General features: G+C 37.6%; 1 protein-coding gene across 2 annotated transcripts; it reads right to left on the bottom strand.

The window, feature by feature from the left end:
- Positions 1-469: 469 nt before the first annotated feature.
- Positions 470-13,728, bottom strand: LUT1 (Cytochrome P450 superfamily protein). Of its 2 annotated transcripts, none has more exons than XM_086570499.1 (9): positions 13,140-13,728; positions 11,611-11,907; positions 11,319-11,516; positions 5,559-5,660; positions 4,819-4,959; positions 4,616-4,723; positions 2,455-2,537; positions 1,125-1,287; positions 470-698 (listed from the first exon to the last, which is right to left on the bottom strand). In XM_086570499.1, exons 1-9 carry the CDS (start codon positions 13,680-13,682, stop codon positions 636-638), a joined length of 1,698 nt encoding a protein of 565 aa, XP_086426625.1. In that variant the 5' UTR covers positions 13,683-13,728; the 3' UTR covers positions 470-635. The 2 variants fall into 2 exon arrangements, with proteins under 2 accessions (XP_086426625.1, XP_086426624.1); XM_086570498.1 differs by having other exon boundaries at positions 4,819-4,941; positions 13,140-13,716.
- Positions 13,729-14,758: the final 1,030 nt, after the last annotated feature.

Raw genomic sequence — 14,758 nt, 5'->3', positions numbered from 1 at the left:
GGCTGCTCGAAGGAAAAAGGACTGAAAACTCTCCCAAGCAGCTCCCATTCCTCCCAATGATGGAGTGTGATTGGCTAGTAGGGCACTGGACAGTGTATGTAATCTTCCATCTCTAGTGTCCTATTCTACCGTGTTGGAGACTCTTCCGTATGAAATAGAGAACTATGGTCACCATTCAACCGGTTTCTGTCTCACACTCTTATTATTTGTAAGTGGCAGATTCATAGTTCATTTGAGCTCATTGGACATTTGACCGGACACTATACAAGCAGTATGGTTGCGCTTTAAACTTAAAAATGAAAGTATCGACTTGTTAGCATTTCAGTGGGCAACTTAAATAGAAAACAACATATTTCATGTTTTCTAGAGGAATGCAATTAGATCATGAGATCCACAATTCCACACTAGAAACTCTTTCTTGTAATTTTGTGAACATTGAATACGTGGAGGTGAAAACTAATAAGAGAGATCCACATTGAACATGAATTTGATTCACAGTTAATGAAGAATCTATTTCGTTTCTGTTTTAAATATTACATATACAGCTGAGAGATCATTACATGTTCTGTAATTATCTGCTAGCATTACAATATGTTTTTTAGAAGAAAATTTGATTGAAAAAAAAATTACATCACTCACATAGAAGATGAAGCAAACGAAAATTGAGCACTTCGCTGACTCAGTTTCATGTACAAGCCCTGCAACATAGCATATAATGTTCAGAAATGATCAAATACATAACTTTTAGCACCATTTACATGCGCATGCCAGGCAACTTCAAAAGGTTCCAATTACAAATGGCATGAATATGAAATGGACTCAGTAAGTTACTCATGTTGGGGGCACACGATATCCTTTCAGTTTACCGTACCCCTCTCTACTGTTATATACATATACATCTCATTTAGGGTGAATAAAAACACCTCTGGCTAATAATTATCCGCAATCAGAATTCAGAGTCACTATCAAGGTTCTGTTGTACTAGAATTTAAGTGAAACTTTGAAGCTGACTAGCTGTATGTAGGATCAGTCCAACAGTGAAAGGATTTGACAAGTGTTGGGTGGGTGAGCTAACATGAATTTGGCTGTGGGTGCAAGCAGTGTATACAGTAAGATAGACTTACATTTGTTGTATGGATAGTGGCTCCAGTAGTCATGCTGATTGTTTGATCACGAACAAGCTCAAAGTTCATGTGCTGCAAAAAAATTGCCAGCGCAACAATAGCTTCCAACATAGCAAACTGATCACCGACACACTTTCTAGGTCCTCCACTGAATGGAATATATCTGTAGCACATGATTTCATTAAAACATGATTTCATTAGAAACGCATTAAAACATTAAACAAGAATGCATCAATGTGAACCATGAGCAATAAATAGGGTATTATAGAGCACCAGAAATAATTCGCCTTCTGTCACAAACGTCTCAGGGTATCAATCTTCTCAATGAGAAAGAAATGAGATTATTGTGATAAAAAAAGAAAAAGAAAAGATACTAGAAACAGTAACTGATGCTCTTTTAGTCATAGTTTATTTATTTCGAAAGAGTAGTGTTCCAATACGAAAACCACCCCTTTTCGTACACACTAAAGGGATACCGCGGCATGCCTTGATTGGTGTCTTTGGCAGTTTAGTCACATTCTTGGAAATTGTGAACATTAACTTAAAAAAGTTGTCTTTTCCCATGACTACCACTCAAACACACTAATTAAAACATGTCAGGCTGCTGGGATCATCCCTCATTTCAAACTACAATCAACAGCACCAATTAATTTATAGAAGCTGGATTTCAATATTAGGTATAAGGTGCAAATTTTTTTATCCTATCGGCTCTTGCATCGTATAAGTTCTGCAACAAATCAGAATGCACTTACGAGTTGCCATTTACAGTAAATAAATGTTAATCTTTAAACAAGAATAAAAACAAAGAGAAAAAACAAAAAAACAAATGGTACGAGCATATTTGCATAAATATGAATTCCGCAATAGAGGAAAATGCACTTGTTAGCTAGGCATAAACAGCACCAAGTAAATGCTAAATTTCAAATCAGAAAGCCAGATTTGCCCAAGGTACTGTAAAAAGGCTCAGAAAGTGGGCACTCAAAGGTTATTTTCTTTTCTTTTCTTTCTCTGAAAAAAAGGTGAATGAAATAAACAAGACCCACAAATTGAAATGGTTGTGAGATGCTCTTAATGGCATAACTATAAGTTCTGGAACTCGGGTGAAAGAGAAGATGCCTATGAAAAAATGAAAATACACCTGGCAGTAGGAACTTGTGCTAAGTAAATGATAAACATTGCTTTCTAACAAGAAAGAACTATTTGGCCCAAGTTGCAGCCAAAGGAGGCACTGCAAAATTATGAACTACCGCAAGAAACTTGCTACTGAGGATGATGTTTGCCAGCCTACATCGTTCAGAAAAAATTAAAAAGATCAACAGAGAAAATTCACCTGAAATCAGTGTTTGTCTCGTTAGGTACTGGTGCTTCCAAGTCGAATCGTTCAGGCACAAATTCTTCTGCTCTCTCCCAAACCTTGGTTAACAGAAACAACAAGAGTAGAGTAGAGAAGTAGGGCCCGTTTGGAAAATTTGTTTGTAGAATGAATTAAATTCTAAAAGCCTATTATGCCAATACTACATTGTCATAATAGCAAACAATATAACAGCCTAACATGGGAAATTTCAAAGGACTCATTTCCCACACCTTCTATATGAAATCACAAATTTCCTGGAAGGTTAAATCTTACTGCGTCTTAGAGTTTTTCTCCAACAGTGAGTGATGTTTTCAATAAATGCAGCAAATTGCTCTGTTGCAGTTGCAACAATAGTTGGATAACGTTCTCAGTTTGTACTAGTTCTTTAATCGACTTTGAATTGACACTTATCCAAGTATTCAGATCAACCATCTCTACACTAATATCTACATTGTTACATACGAATTGTTTTCATTTCGGCTAGTTGTTAAAAGACCAATTCTTAAGCACGTGTTGTACACCCTGCAGCCTAGTACTTGATAGGGTGTACTGTGCGAGAAGGGCTAGCTAGGATGATAGTGATGCTTCACTATGTGTAAGTAAAAGGATTTATAGGAATAGAGTAGGCAGAGTATAGGCAAAGTAACAAGTTCTAATGGAGACCATGCCGACTTATAGGCTACAACGAGCTGACTCTACATGAGTTGTTTTGGGGTTTATGTTTGACATTTGTTACTTAATATATTACACTTATCCCTAATACCTATTTAATTGTACAAGACTTGTATACACATGTCACTAGTACTTCTACACTCTTTAATTAATTATTTCTAAACTATTCTACTAGATATTTATAGTATTCACAATTTCACATGTCCTTACCATATGTAGAAAAATGTGGAAAAAACTTGAAGTGCATTAATTTTAACACTCCTCCTTAATGCACTTTTGTGTTACTCCAAACATGTTACTAAGTATCTCAAATTTAGGTCTTGCTAATGCTTTGGTGGAGATATCTGCAACTTGCTCGTATGTCTTGTAGTACTTAAGCTCGATCTTTTATTTGACTGATACTTCACATATGAAGTCATATTTGATAGCAATGTGGCTAAGAAGAAATTTCAAGGACATAGGCGAGCGCCAAAATGAAGCTATGTGATAACAAGTCAGCTATCGCAATAGTGAAAAATTCAGTGTCTCATAACATGAAAAAACACATTGCTATCAAACATATATCATTTCATACGTGAAGTATCAGTCAAAGGGAAGATCGAACTTAAGCACTGCAAGACAGATGAGTAAGTTACCGATATCTTCACTAGGGCATTAGCGAGATCTAAATTTGTTATACTCTGTAACATGCTTGGAGTAACACCAAAGTGCATTAAGGAGGAGTGTTCAACATTAATGCACTTCTAGATTTACCCACTTTGTTTTATATGTGGTAAGGACATGTGAATACTAGAAATATCTAGTAGAATAGTCTAGAAATAATTAACAAGTGTACAAGTACTAGTGACATGTGTACACAACCTAGTACAAGTGTTGTAAATTTAAATAGGTACTAGGACAAGCGTAACACATTAAGTAACAAATGTCAAACATGAACCAAAACAACTCTTGTAAAGTCGGTTCATTGTAGCCTATAAATAGGCATGGTCTCCATCACTTTGTACTCAAGCCAATTAGCTTCAAGTTAATAAAACTTTTTACTTTGCCTATATTCTACCTACTCCATTCCTATAATACCTTCTTACACATAGTGAAACACCACTATCATCCTAGCTAGCCCTTCTCACCTAGTACACCCTTTCAACATGCAATAGAGTGCTCCATTAAGATGGTATTTTTATTTCATTTACATTCTGCTCTTGTTCTATCTGTTAGTGGTGGAATATAAAAAGATTGGGTTCTTCTAGCTGGTGCAAATACAGCAGCGACTTGATGAATCTCAACCTCTTCAACTGTCAAGAATAAGTACCAGTAGAGTAGGGACAGTATTCTTGAAGCCATTAAAGAGAATGCCAAGTCAAATTATTTCATACACAAGAACACAAAATCCATCGACTTTGAAAGTTCAAATATCAATCGGGGAAAATGATTACAGATAAGAATAGAGAAAGAAAACGACAGATACCTGAGAAGAACGATGGATATTGTAAACTGAAATCATTATATCTTGACCAGAATTAACCTTGTAATTTCCTGGAAGCATGTCAGGGGCTTGAGCTCTCCTAATTAACACCTACACATTAACATAAGGGAACCAAAAATACTCATTTCACTAACAAAAGAATCAGTAACTTCAACAAAAGAAGATAAAATCTGTTCTCAACCTACAGGAGGATGTGGATAGAGACGCATCGACTCATTTATGCAACGAGTTAAGTACTTTAGTTGTTTTATGTCCTCGTAAGTAGGAAGCCTGCCTTGTAGAACTCTGTCAACTTCTTCTTGAGCACGCTTCAAAGAGGATGAATTCTAGAAATGAGGAATAAGTAAATATGATTGATTTCAGCAGATTGCAGAGATAGCATATAAAGAATCTAGAAATATCTAAAAGTCTAGAGCTGATAAAAAACCTGCCTAATGCAAAGTTAAGATGATGGATTCAAAGTTTAAACGACGAAAATAAGAGATTAAATATCTTGTGTGAATATGTATTAAACTGAGTCATATACTGAGACCGTCATCTAATTAAGATGATCGGATCACATCTTTGCATACCCCTAAATGATAAAGAACTAGATGAGGTTTCTTTTGTTCAACTCAAGCATTGGGCTCAAGGAAACAAATCCGCTAACAGCAAAGCTTATGCTCAGTTGCACACTAGTGGTATTCCTGTATTGGTTTAGTCTGATCCTGAATGTGACAAAGTACAAACTGATGCCGAGATGATCCACAATTATTTTTCCCTTAACAAAAGATGTCTAAAAGTTTGAATAGCATTTTTACACAGAATGTGGTAAAGGATGGCCTTCAACATTTAGGATGTTACTTGGCTTGGGATCATAATCCTGTGGACTACCAAAGTGGTCGAAAAATCAATTATAAATGAATTTACACGAAAGGACTTATACCTTACTTAGAAGATATAGCGTCCATGTCAACACGGAACCAGTTGTCTCATGACCGGCAACTAGCATTGATAGAAGGTCATCTCTTAACTGTAAACTTGAAACCTATAAAAACAATTTCATTTAATAATGAATCTGCATGTATACAAATATCCTCACATCATACATGAATACATGATTAAATAAAAAAATCAAGCTACATGAATTCTAAACCTAATGAAAACCATATATAAAGGCTAAACCTAAGTCCTAATTAGAACAATTAGTAAAATTCCCTAATCAATAGTTATAATACCCCTAATACTCCTAACAGTCCCCCTTAAGCTCAAGTTTGCCAACACGAAAACCAAAAATAAAACGAACACTGTAAATGTGCTACTGTCAATGTATTGGTACAGACACTGTTTTCCTTGCGAATTGATACTACTGCCAACTGCCATTGCCATTTCCATTGGTACAATGTTATGCAATGCACTGATACCATGTAATATAAGAGTAGAATTCTATCATTCACTTCCTTGAGAACATAATTACAACCATAAATAAACCTATACCAGAATGAAAATCAATTAATAAATCACCCAAAACAATAGGAGTAATGCCCTAACTAAATTTGGTTTAGGAAATGGTCAGACCGCAGGATATTCAATGGCGATCCACTCTCAATATGGCTATCAGATAACCACTTGCACTATATTTCTTCAATTTCAGACAGGGTTTCCTTGATCCCAAAAAGTTTTTCTAGCAAATTCACCCGAACATGTTCATTTTCAGAAGAGGAAACGGCTTATTGCGCACATGTGTGTGGTGATCATATCAGTTATTTGTAAGGAAAGATACAATAGAATCTTTTATTCATCTGTAGACACACCGATGAGGCACTTTTAATGTAAAGGCACTTCTTTTCAGGTAGACATGAGGCAGCCTTATGTTGTCGAATTACCAATTTGGGTACTTTGTGTCTAATTGAAATGTCCTAGTTGTGTAGCTTTGTGCTCTTTTTGTATCGAAGTTATTATATTTATCTAGTGCCCACACAACTAGGCAGTACCTGGGTAATGGACTCATCATTTGTCTTGTGTGTATCCTGACCTATATTATACTCTTTGGACTTAGAGCATGGTTAGATCTTGGACTGTCCTTGGAGATGCATGGCTAGGCTCACAAATCTGATAGGTTTGCATTCGCCAAGGAGTGCTTTTTGGGTTGGACTTGTATATAAACTGTACAAGAAGAAAACTAGACGTGGACGACCAAATACATAGATGGGTATGCGAATTCAGGAATACTGTATATAGTGTCAAGGACTCAAGAATATTGTGAATTGGTTTGAGGAAAACCTAACTCAGAGAGAATCCCACGAAGCCAGACCACTTCTGAGCAGAGGACTGACATGGCCCGATATTCAGCTTCAGTAGATGATTTTGACACACAATCTTGTTTCTTACATTTCCATGAAATAAGCGAATCACCAAAAAAAACGCACCATCCAGTTGTAGATCGCCGAGAATCTGGACATCCTGCCCAATCAGCATCACTGTATGATACTAGATTGAGTGCTTTGCCATGTGGAAAAAATAATCCCCGATGGGGAGTCCCCAAAAGATACCGTACAATCCGACGAACAGCTACCATGTGAAGATGTCGTGGTGAAGCCATAAACCTGCTAACAGTATGAACTGCATAAGAAATGTCAGGTCTAGTAATAGTGAGATAAATTAGACTCCCTACTAATTGTCGATATAAGGTAGGATCATCAAGAAGGTCACCCTCATCCTTTCTTAATTTTACATTCACTTCAAGAGGAGTATCAACTGAAGTGGTGTCTTCCAGCCGTGCAAGGTGGACTAGATCTTGTGTATACTTGTGCTGATTAAGAAACAACCCATGTGGTTGAGAGCGAATCTCTAAACCAAGAAAATAAGTGAGTGCCCCAAGATCTTTCATCTGAAATACTGTATGTAAATGTTGTTGCAGCTTTGTAATAAATGTCACATCTGAACCCGAGATGATAATATCATCCACATACACCAATAGAAAGACCATGCCATCTTTACTCTTGTGAAAAAATAAGGATGCATCATATTGACTTTGGGTAAATGAAAACCCGAGTAGTGTGCTGCGAAACTTTTCAAACCATGCCCTGGGAGCCTGCTTAAGACCATACAAAGAACGTTTCAGCTTACAAACGGAGTTAGGGGTAGGAAGTGTCATACCAGAAGGAAGTTTCATGTAAATCTCTTCCTTAAGATCCCCATGCAAGAAAGCATTCTTAACATCCATTTGGTGTAACTGCCAAGAATGTGAGGCAGCCAAGGCAAGAAGAACCCGAACTGTAGTCATCTTGGCAACAGGGGCAAATGTCTCATCATAATCTATGCCATACTCTTGTCGGTTGCCCAGGGCTACTAATCGAGCTTTGTAACGTTCCAAAGAACCATCAGAGCGAAGCTTAACAGAAAACACCCACTTACTACCAATAGGATTCACCAAGGAAGGACAAGGTACTACATCCCATGTTTGATTTTGCTCAAGTGCATCGAGTTCAGCCTGCATGGCCTGTTGCCAACATTCATGTGCCACAGCCTGTTTATAAGAATTAGGAATGGAAATAGAGGAGAGAGTGGCAGTCATGGAAATATGTGAGGAAAAACCATACCAATTAGGAGAATGAGAAACTCGGGTAGATCGTCTAGGAACAACTGCCAGAGAGGGTGCCGGATCAATCGTCACAGGAGGGTCCAGAGAAGGAGTAACCAAGGGGCGAGAGCGTCTAGTATAAACTAGACCTGGCTGAAATCGATTTGTAGGTTTAGCAGGGGTGGAAAAATCAGGAAGAATAGAATATATAGAAGGCGCAGAATCCGTATGAGAGAGAAAAAACTTTTGATTTTCAAAGAAAACAACATGTCGTGAAATGCGTAAACGATGAGCGTCGGGGATCATAACATAAAAACCTTTCGATGAGAACTATAACCAAGAAATGCACATTTCACGATTGAAAGCGAAAGCTTAGTTCTTTCATGCGGGGAAGATGAACAAAACAAACAAACAACCAAATGTATGCAGATTAGAATAACGAGGATGATTCCCAAATAAAGCGAAAATATGGTGAAACATTATCAAGCCACAGGCAGTCTATTTATGAGATTGGTAGATAAAGTTTCACACCAAAAACGAGGAGGAACAGAGGATTCTAGAAGTAAAACCCGAACCATGTCAAGAAGATGTCTGTTCTTACGTTCAGCCACTCCATTTTGTTGTGGAGTAGCTGGACAAGATCGTTGAGAAAGAATGCCTCGTTCTTGAAGAAAGTGTTGAAACTCATTTGATGGATATTAAGCCTCTGAATCAGATCGAAGACTCTTGATAGAGGAATTGAATTGATTGTTAATGAGTGCAAGATAATTTTTAAAGATTGAGAAAACCTCGCTTTTAGCACGCAAGAAATAAATCCAAGTAAACCTACTATAGTCATCAATGAAGGTTACAAAATATTTGTATTGTGCATAAGAGATGACAGGAGAAATCCCCATACATCACTATGCACAATATCATCAAAATTTGAGAAGCATGTGAACCCGGTGAGAAAAGGTAGACTTTTGCTCTTAGCTAGTTTACAAGAAGAACAATCAAAAGACAACGAATCAAGGGAAACGAGTTTTTATTGTATAGAAAACCAGATTGAAACAATGTATGAAGTACCCGAGGATTAGGATTACCGATGCCAATCCTCGGGGACGCAAATTAGAACTAGTACAAAAAGAAGACCATGAGAAATGAAAGAACTAGATTGGGGATGTATGACCCAATGGAAAGTCGCCCTCCAGGACCCTTCACAATTGTCTTCGTGACATTTGATCTGCACCACACAACCAGACGAAGAAAAAATCACATTACAATTATTATCAACAAAGTCAACCAACGTAAATCAAATTAAGTAGATAATTGGGGAGAAACCAAGACATTTTTATAATGGGAGAAATGTCACCCACAGCAGTAATAGGTAGAGAGCTACCATTTGCCGTGTGAATTTTAAGAGGACCAACATAGGATTTGAGATTCTGAAGAGAAGTTGAATTATTTGTCATATGATTGGAAGCCCCCGAGTCGAGATACCAAGGTTGAGAGGATGATTTTTTGTTACCTGAGAAGCCTAAAGCCGAGAGTGCAGAAACAATTTGGTGTAACATGTCCTGAGAGAGAGGTGAGGATGTGGCAGCATGAGCATGAACAATAGGAGCAGGGGAACCAGAATTAGCAACCGCAGAAGAAGCAGTACCCTTCCTTCTTGGTGGCCGAATCCGACACTCACTGATGATGTGACCAGACTCCTTACAATAGTTGCAAAACTTCTTAGTGCAATTTTTGGCTATGTGGCCAAAATCCTTACAGCTGAAGCATTGAGTAGTGGCTGGATCCCATCTCTTGGATCGATGTTGAGCACTATAGGCGACCTGAGGAGTGACAGCAGCCTGCTGTTCCATAGAGGCTCGAGTGAGTAGTCTCTGTTCTTCACGAAATAGATCCCCCAAACACACAACCAAAGAAGGAACGGGATCTCTGTTCATTAATGCGAGACCTCACAGTTCAAATTCGACCTAAGTTTCATAAGTGATCCCTTTTGCTAATCTCATGTACTTGTTGAACAATATCCAACCCATTAGTAGGAAGAGTCGCGAAATAATATCGAATATTACGCCCACAAATTGGAAAAACGAATAAAATTCTTCAATGGACAACGCACCTTGAGAGTAGTTACCCATTTCAAATTCAAAAGTTTGAAACCGGCCAGGCATATTAGGACCGATGGTAGATGGTCTTCAAGTAAGTCCACATTGCATGAAAAGCCGTCTTGTAGGGGCGCGGAGGTTCGGGAGAATCTGGGTTCCCGCATCCAAGGATCCAAGACATAATTTTGGCATCTTTGGTATCCCAAGAAGTGAATTTGGCCGGTTCTTTCACAGCATCAGGGGCAGCAGTAGTGCCATCCAGATGGCCAAGAAGCTCCTTTCCCTTTACAAATAACGCGAATTGAAAGGTCCAGGCAGAATAGTTCTTCCCAGTGAGCCGAATGCAAATAAAATCACTTTTCTCACAAGACATATTGAGAAAATACAATAACGCCAAGAAAACGAAACCCCTAGACTGTCGTGAAAGGCTCAACCACAATACCAAGAAAACGAAACCACGCAACGCTAAGAAAACGAAAACAAGAAAAAATGCCTTTTTTTTTTTTTTTTTTTAAAACAAGGGCTCCGATACCATGTCAAGGACTCAAGAATATTGTGAATTGGTATTCTCCTTGAGATACCTATGTCCCTTTTTATAGAATAGCAAATGATATTTACAAGATATTACAATATATCTTCTAGGATATTTACAAGATATTCTCTAGGTTATTTTGGAATGGAATACAAACAAATCTAGAGAATCTAGGGATATGCTGGCAGGTGTGCTATATTTAGAAGAACCCCCTTTGATATATAGGAGATACGTAAACAGAATATTGGTCATGAAACTGCATGCACAAAGCAAATAGACATGAAAAAAATGATAAAACATACTTACGTGTCAAGACTAGAGTCAAGATGTAAAAAAATTATCACAAATTTGACATGAATTCACTTATTAACCTTAAAGCTGCATAATTCGTTTTAAAGAAAACCATCAAAGTTGAGATAATGGTAATTATATAGCAAAATTTCCACAAGAACATAGAATAGGAATAGCATTAGTTCAAATAGAATTGAAGAGACCGACCTCTTCTCTACTAGCAAGCAAGAAGCGAAGTATACTTGGATCTGCATCATTGACATAATCTTCCCCATCAATCTGTTCACCCTCAGCCTCAACAATCTCTTTGCACTTGGTGATAAGTTCTTCAACAGTTCTCCTAATTACTACAACTGATTTTTCTGCTTTTATTTGTCGTGGAATTATCTTGCACAGAAGATTAATCTGCATTGAACAGACCAACAGCAAAAAATAAATTTCTGCGTCAACAGCAAAAAATCAACAGGAACAACAGAAATGAATTGATGTAACCACCTGCCTTCCAATATGGTAAAAGATCTGTTGAACGAGCCTCAGCCTCTTTCAATGCAGTATAAACTGCGTCAATAACAGGACTATCCGTATTAAGTGAATCAAAATTGTAATTGAACAGCGACAAACCTATAACATCTAAAGTTAACTGAGAAAACTTTGCCTCCATATTAACTGGAGCACCACTCACAGCATCTGATTTAAGCTTCTCCACCAACCTCACAGCACACTTGCAGAAAACACGATCAACTATAACGGACAAATACTTCTTGTGAAGAGAAGGAACCACAGCCCTGCGCCTTACCTGTCATAAATCAGAAATCCACTAAAGAGAAGGATGGCATGGATTCAAAAGAAACAAACAAATTTTGACAATGAATCTGATTTAAAACAAGGGTAATCAGGGATATTGAGAAAACAAAACACTTTGCGACAGAAATCTGATGTAACTCTTGATTTCAAAGTCAATTGAATTGAGACACAAACTAAACGGTTTCAGTAGACATCTTCGACGTGGTGCATACTGCAAACTATAAATAAATAACAAATGCATGGGAAAGGACAACAAAGAAAACAGTTGAAATTTAGAAGGTATAATGAACAATAAACTAACAACAACATCGTGTTCTATTTTTTTTTTTGGCTCAGCCTATTTAATTCTGCTTGTCTATTTAGCTCTATGCAATGCCAACCTTGCCATAGTCTTCTAGAAAAAATTGGTCTAGCTATCTCTAATCAGGATTCTAATATTTATCCCGTGTATATCAGACAACAGTATCCAAGTTTCCTTCCAAATGGATGTTATATCCCTATTTGAACGTTAAAGTGACATGCACTATGTAAATTTCCTTGTTAATGAGATGCCATGTCAAAGAGTTGTCCTACCAGATAGTTATAGAAATAAACAGTGGAAAAGAAAAACTCAAATCATTCCAAACACCCCTCCCTTTCTCCTTAATTCATGGAAATCCTCCTGTACATGCAAATCTAGGGTTCCCTCAACAAAGCACAATAATTTGTAAGCATGACCAGTCCCCAACAAGAGGAAGCCATATTGATAAGTTCATAACTAAGATGTTGACGTGTTGTCATTTGTCAGTATATCATTTTCAGGAAACCATGATGCATAGACAAGGTCTGATAGATTATAAAGTGCTTTAAATGGGGAATTGGGGGTTAAAAACTCAATTGCACTTGTACTTCTGTTTCCATAGAAGCATACGAACAAACACTGACAGTTGATTGACTGAATAATACTAAAAGACTAAACTAAACATTTCCTACATACTTGCCCTCTTGCTAGACCCTTCAAATCTTTTCATACCCAATCTCGATTATCTCCGCCACATTATTATCACACAGCACTTACATTAGTCCACATGATTAACATGAACAGGTAGAGTGTAACACAATTCCATAAAATTAAACACATAATTCATACAATACAATACCATACAATATAATGCATTATAATCAAATTAATACATCATTGCAACATAGAAGTATGTCATAACTAAACAAGATGAGGGGCATTACCGTCCAAAGTTGACCTTCAGCAATAGCAAAACCAGACCCAAACAAGAACTCAGAGACCTCAGCAACAAGACCTTTCGCATACTTGCCATAATTTCTCAAAACATGTTTAGCAATAGCCGGGTCACTAACAACAACAAAATTCCTGGGCCCAGCTGCAAGACGATAAATAGGTCCATACTCATTCATCCATTTAAACAATGGTAGAAAAAGTGCACCACCCAAAAGATCAGAAACATCATCTAGTTTAGCACTTGCTACTGGTATACCCGAATCATCATTATTACCCATTACATTTGTTAATGAACTGGTTATGGATGTTAGCCAGTCTGGGCTCACCCATGACCCATTACTACTAGTACTACTACTACCACTGGTCAGGTTCACTTTTTTACTATCTGTAGTTTTAGAAGAGTTGCTATTGGTGTTGTTGTCATTTTTTAAAGTGGACTTGATGGAAAGGTAATGAGAGTTTCTTGGATGGTGAAAAATGGGTTTGTGAATGATTTGGTTGAAGTGAGAAAGAGAGAGTGATGGAGATGTCATAGTGGAAGTGAGGGAGTGTAACGGTTGGCTTCAGTTGGTTGGTTATAATGATGATGTTTGTGTTTGACGACTTTGTTGGATACTGGGCCTAGTTACCTTATGGACCCAAGCCCATGACAATTGTTTGCAAATATGGGTTGAGTAAAAGTCCTATGGAATGCTCTTTTAGTCGAGCAATGAGTAATCCAAGTCCACTGACCACTCTCTTAACGTTAAGCTCCATTTTTGTTTTGTTTCAACTTTCAATAGTGGCAACGATCAAATACCAGGACAAGTGTTGATTCAAGTATCAACAACAATAGTGATAGCTGGACGTACTTGAATATTTTGAATATTGAAAGAGCAACTTCAAACTTAAAAGAAACAAACCTGAGGACCTTGACTCATAGTTCGTGAGCAGAGCGAACATTTTGGGAGAAGGGGTTATGTGGACAAAAACCAACTCGGTTGGTTTCTGTCTGTCTGTCCTCATCTCTTCCCTTCTGTTTTTTCTCTTCGTCTCTCTCACTCTCCCTTTTCCTCTCCCTCTCCAGACACTCTAAATCTCCACTCCTCCTTCTCCATCTCCACTCCTCTATTTTTCTCTCCCACTCCGCTCACCCCCACTGCTTAGCAGTATACTAGTAAATACTTTGGGCCGGAGTCCACTCATAATTATCGTTTTTTGGGCTTTGTATAAGGGACAAGCCCATGGAAGTCCATGCATTATGATATGAAAAGCATTTATGAGGGGATCTCAACTTAAATAGTAGTCTAGTAGCTAGACAGTGATACTTTTATGCTGATGCAGCCTTGCACGTTGCACAGGTCACAGGGTATGTTGTTTAATCGTCGCGCTGAATTGTTTCTGCCTTTTTTATGTGGGTTAATAAGTTAAATAGTGTTCAGTTTTGCATATGAAAAAGAAAACCTCATAGTGAAGATCAAAGATACAATCATAACATTTGTCATAAACCAAAATTAATGAGTCGATGTGGAAACAGCATTTATGTACGATCCAGCTGTTGTGTTCACATATGAAGAAGGCTGGGCCCACCCATCTTCTACTGTCGAGATCTCTGATTCTTAATGGGTCA

The sequence above is a fragment of the Coptis chinensis genome, chromosome 7 (genome assembly GCF_015680905.1).
Source record: "Coptis chinensis isolate HL-2020 chromosome 7, ASM1568090v1, whole genome shotgun sequence".
NCBI classification, from domain to species: Eukaryota; Viridiplantae; Streptophyta; class Magnoliopsida; order Ranunculales; family Ranunculaceae; genus Coptis; species Coptis chinensis.
This window is presented reverse-complemented; position numbering and strand designations above follow the sequence as displayed.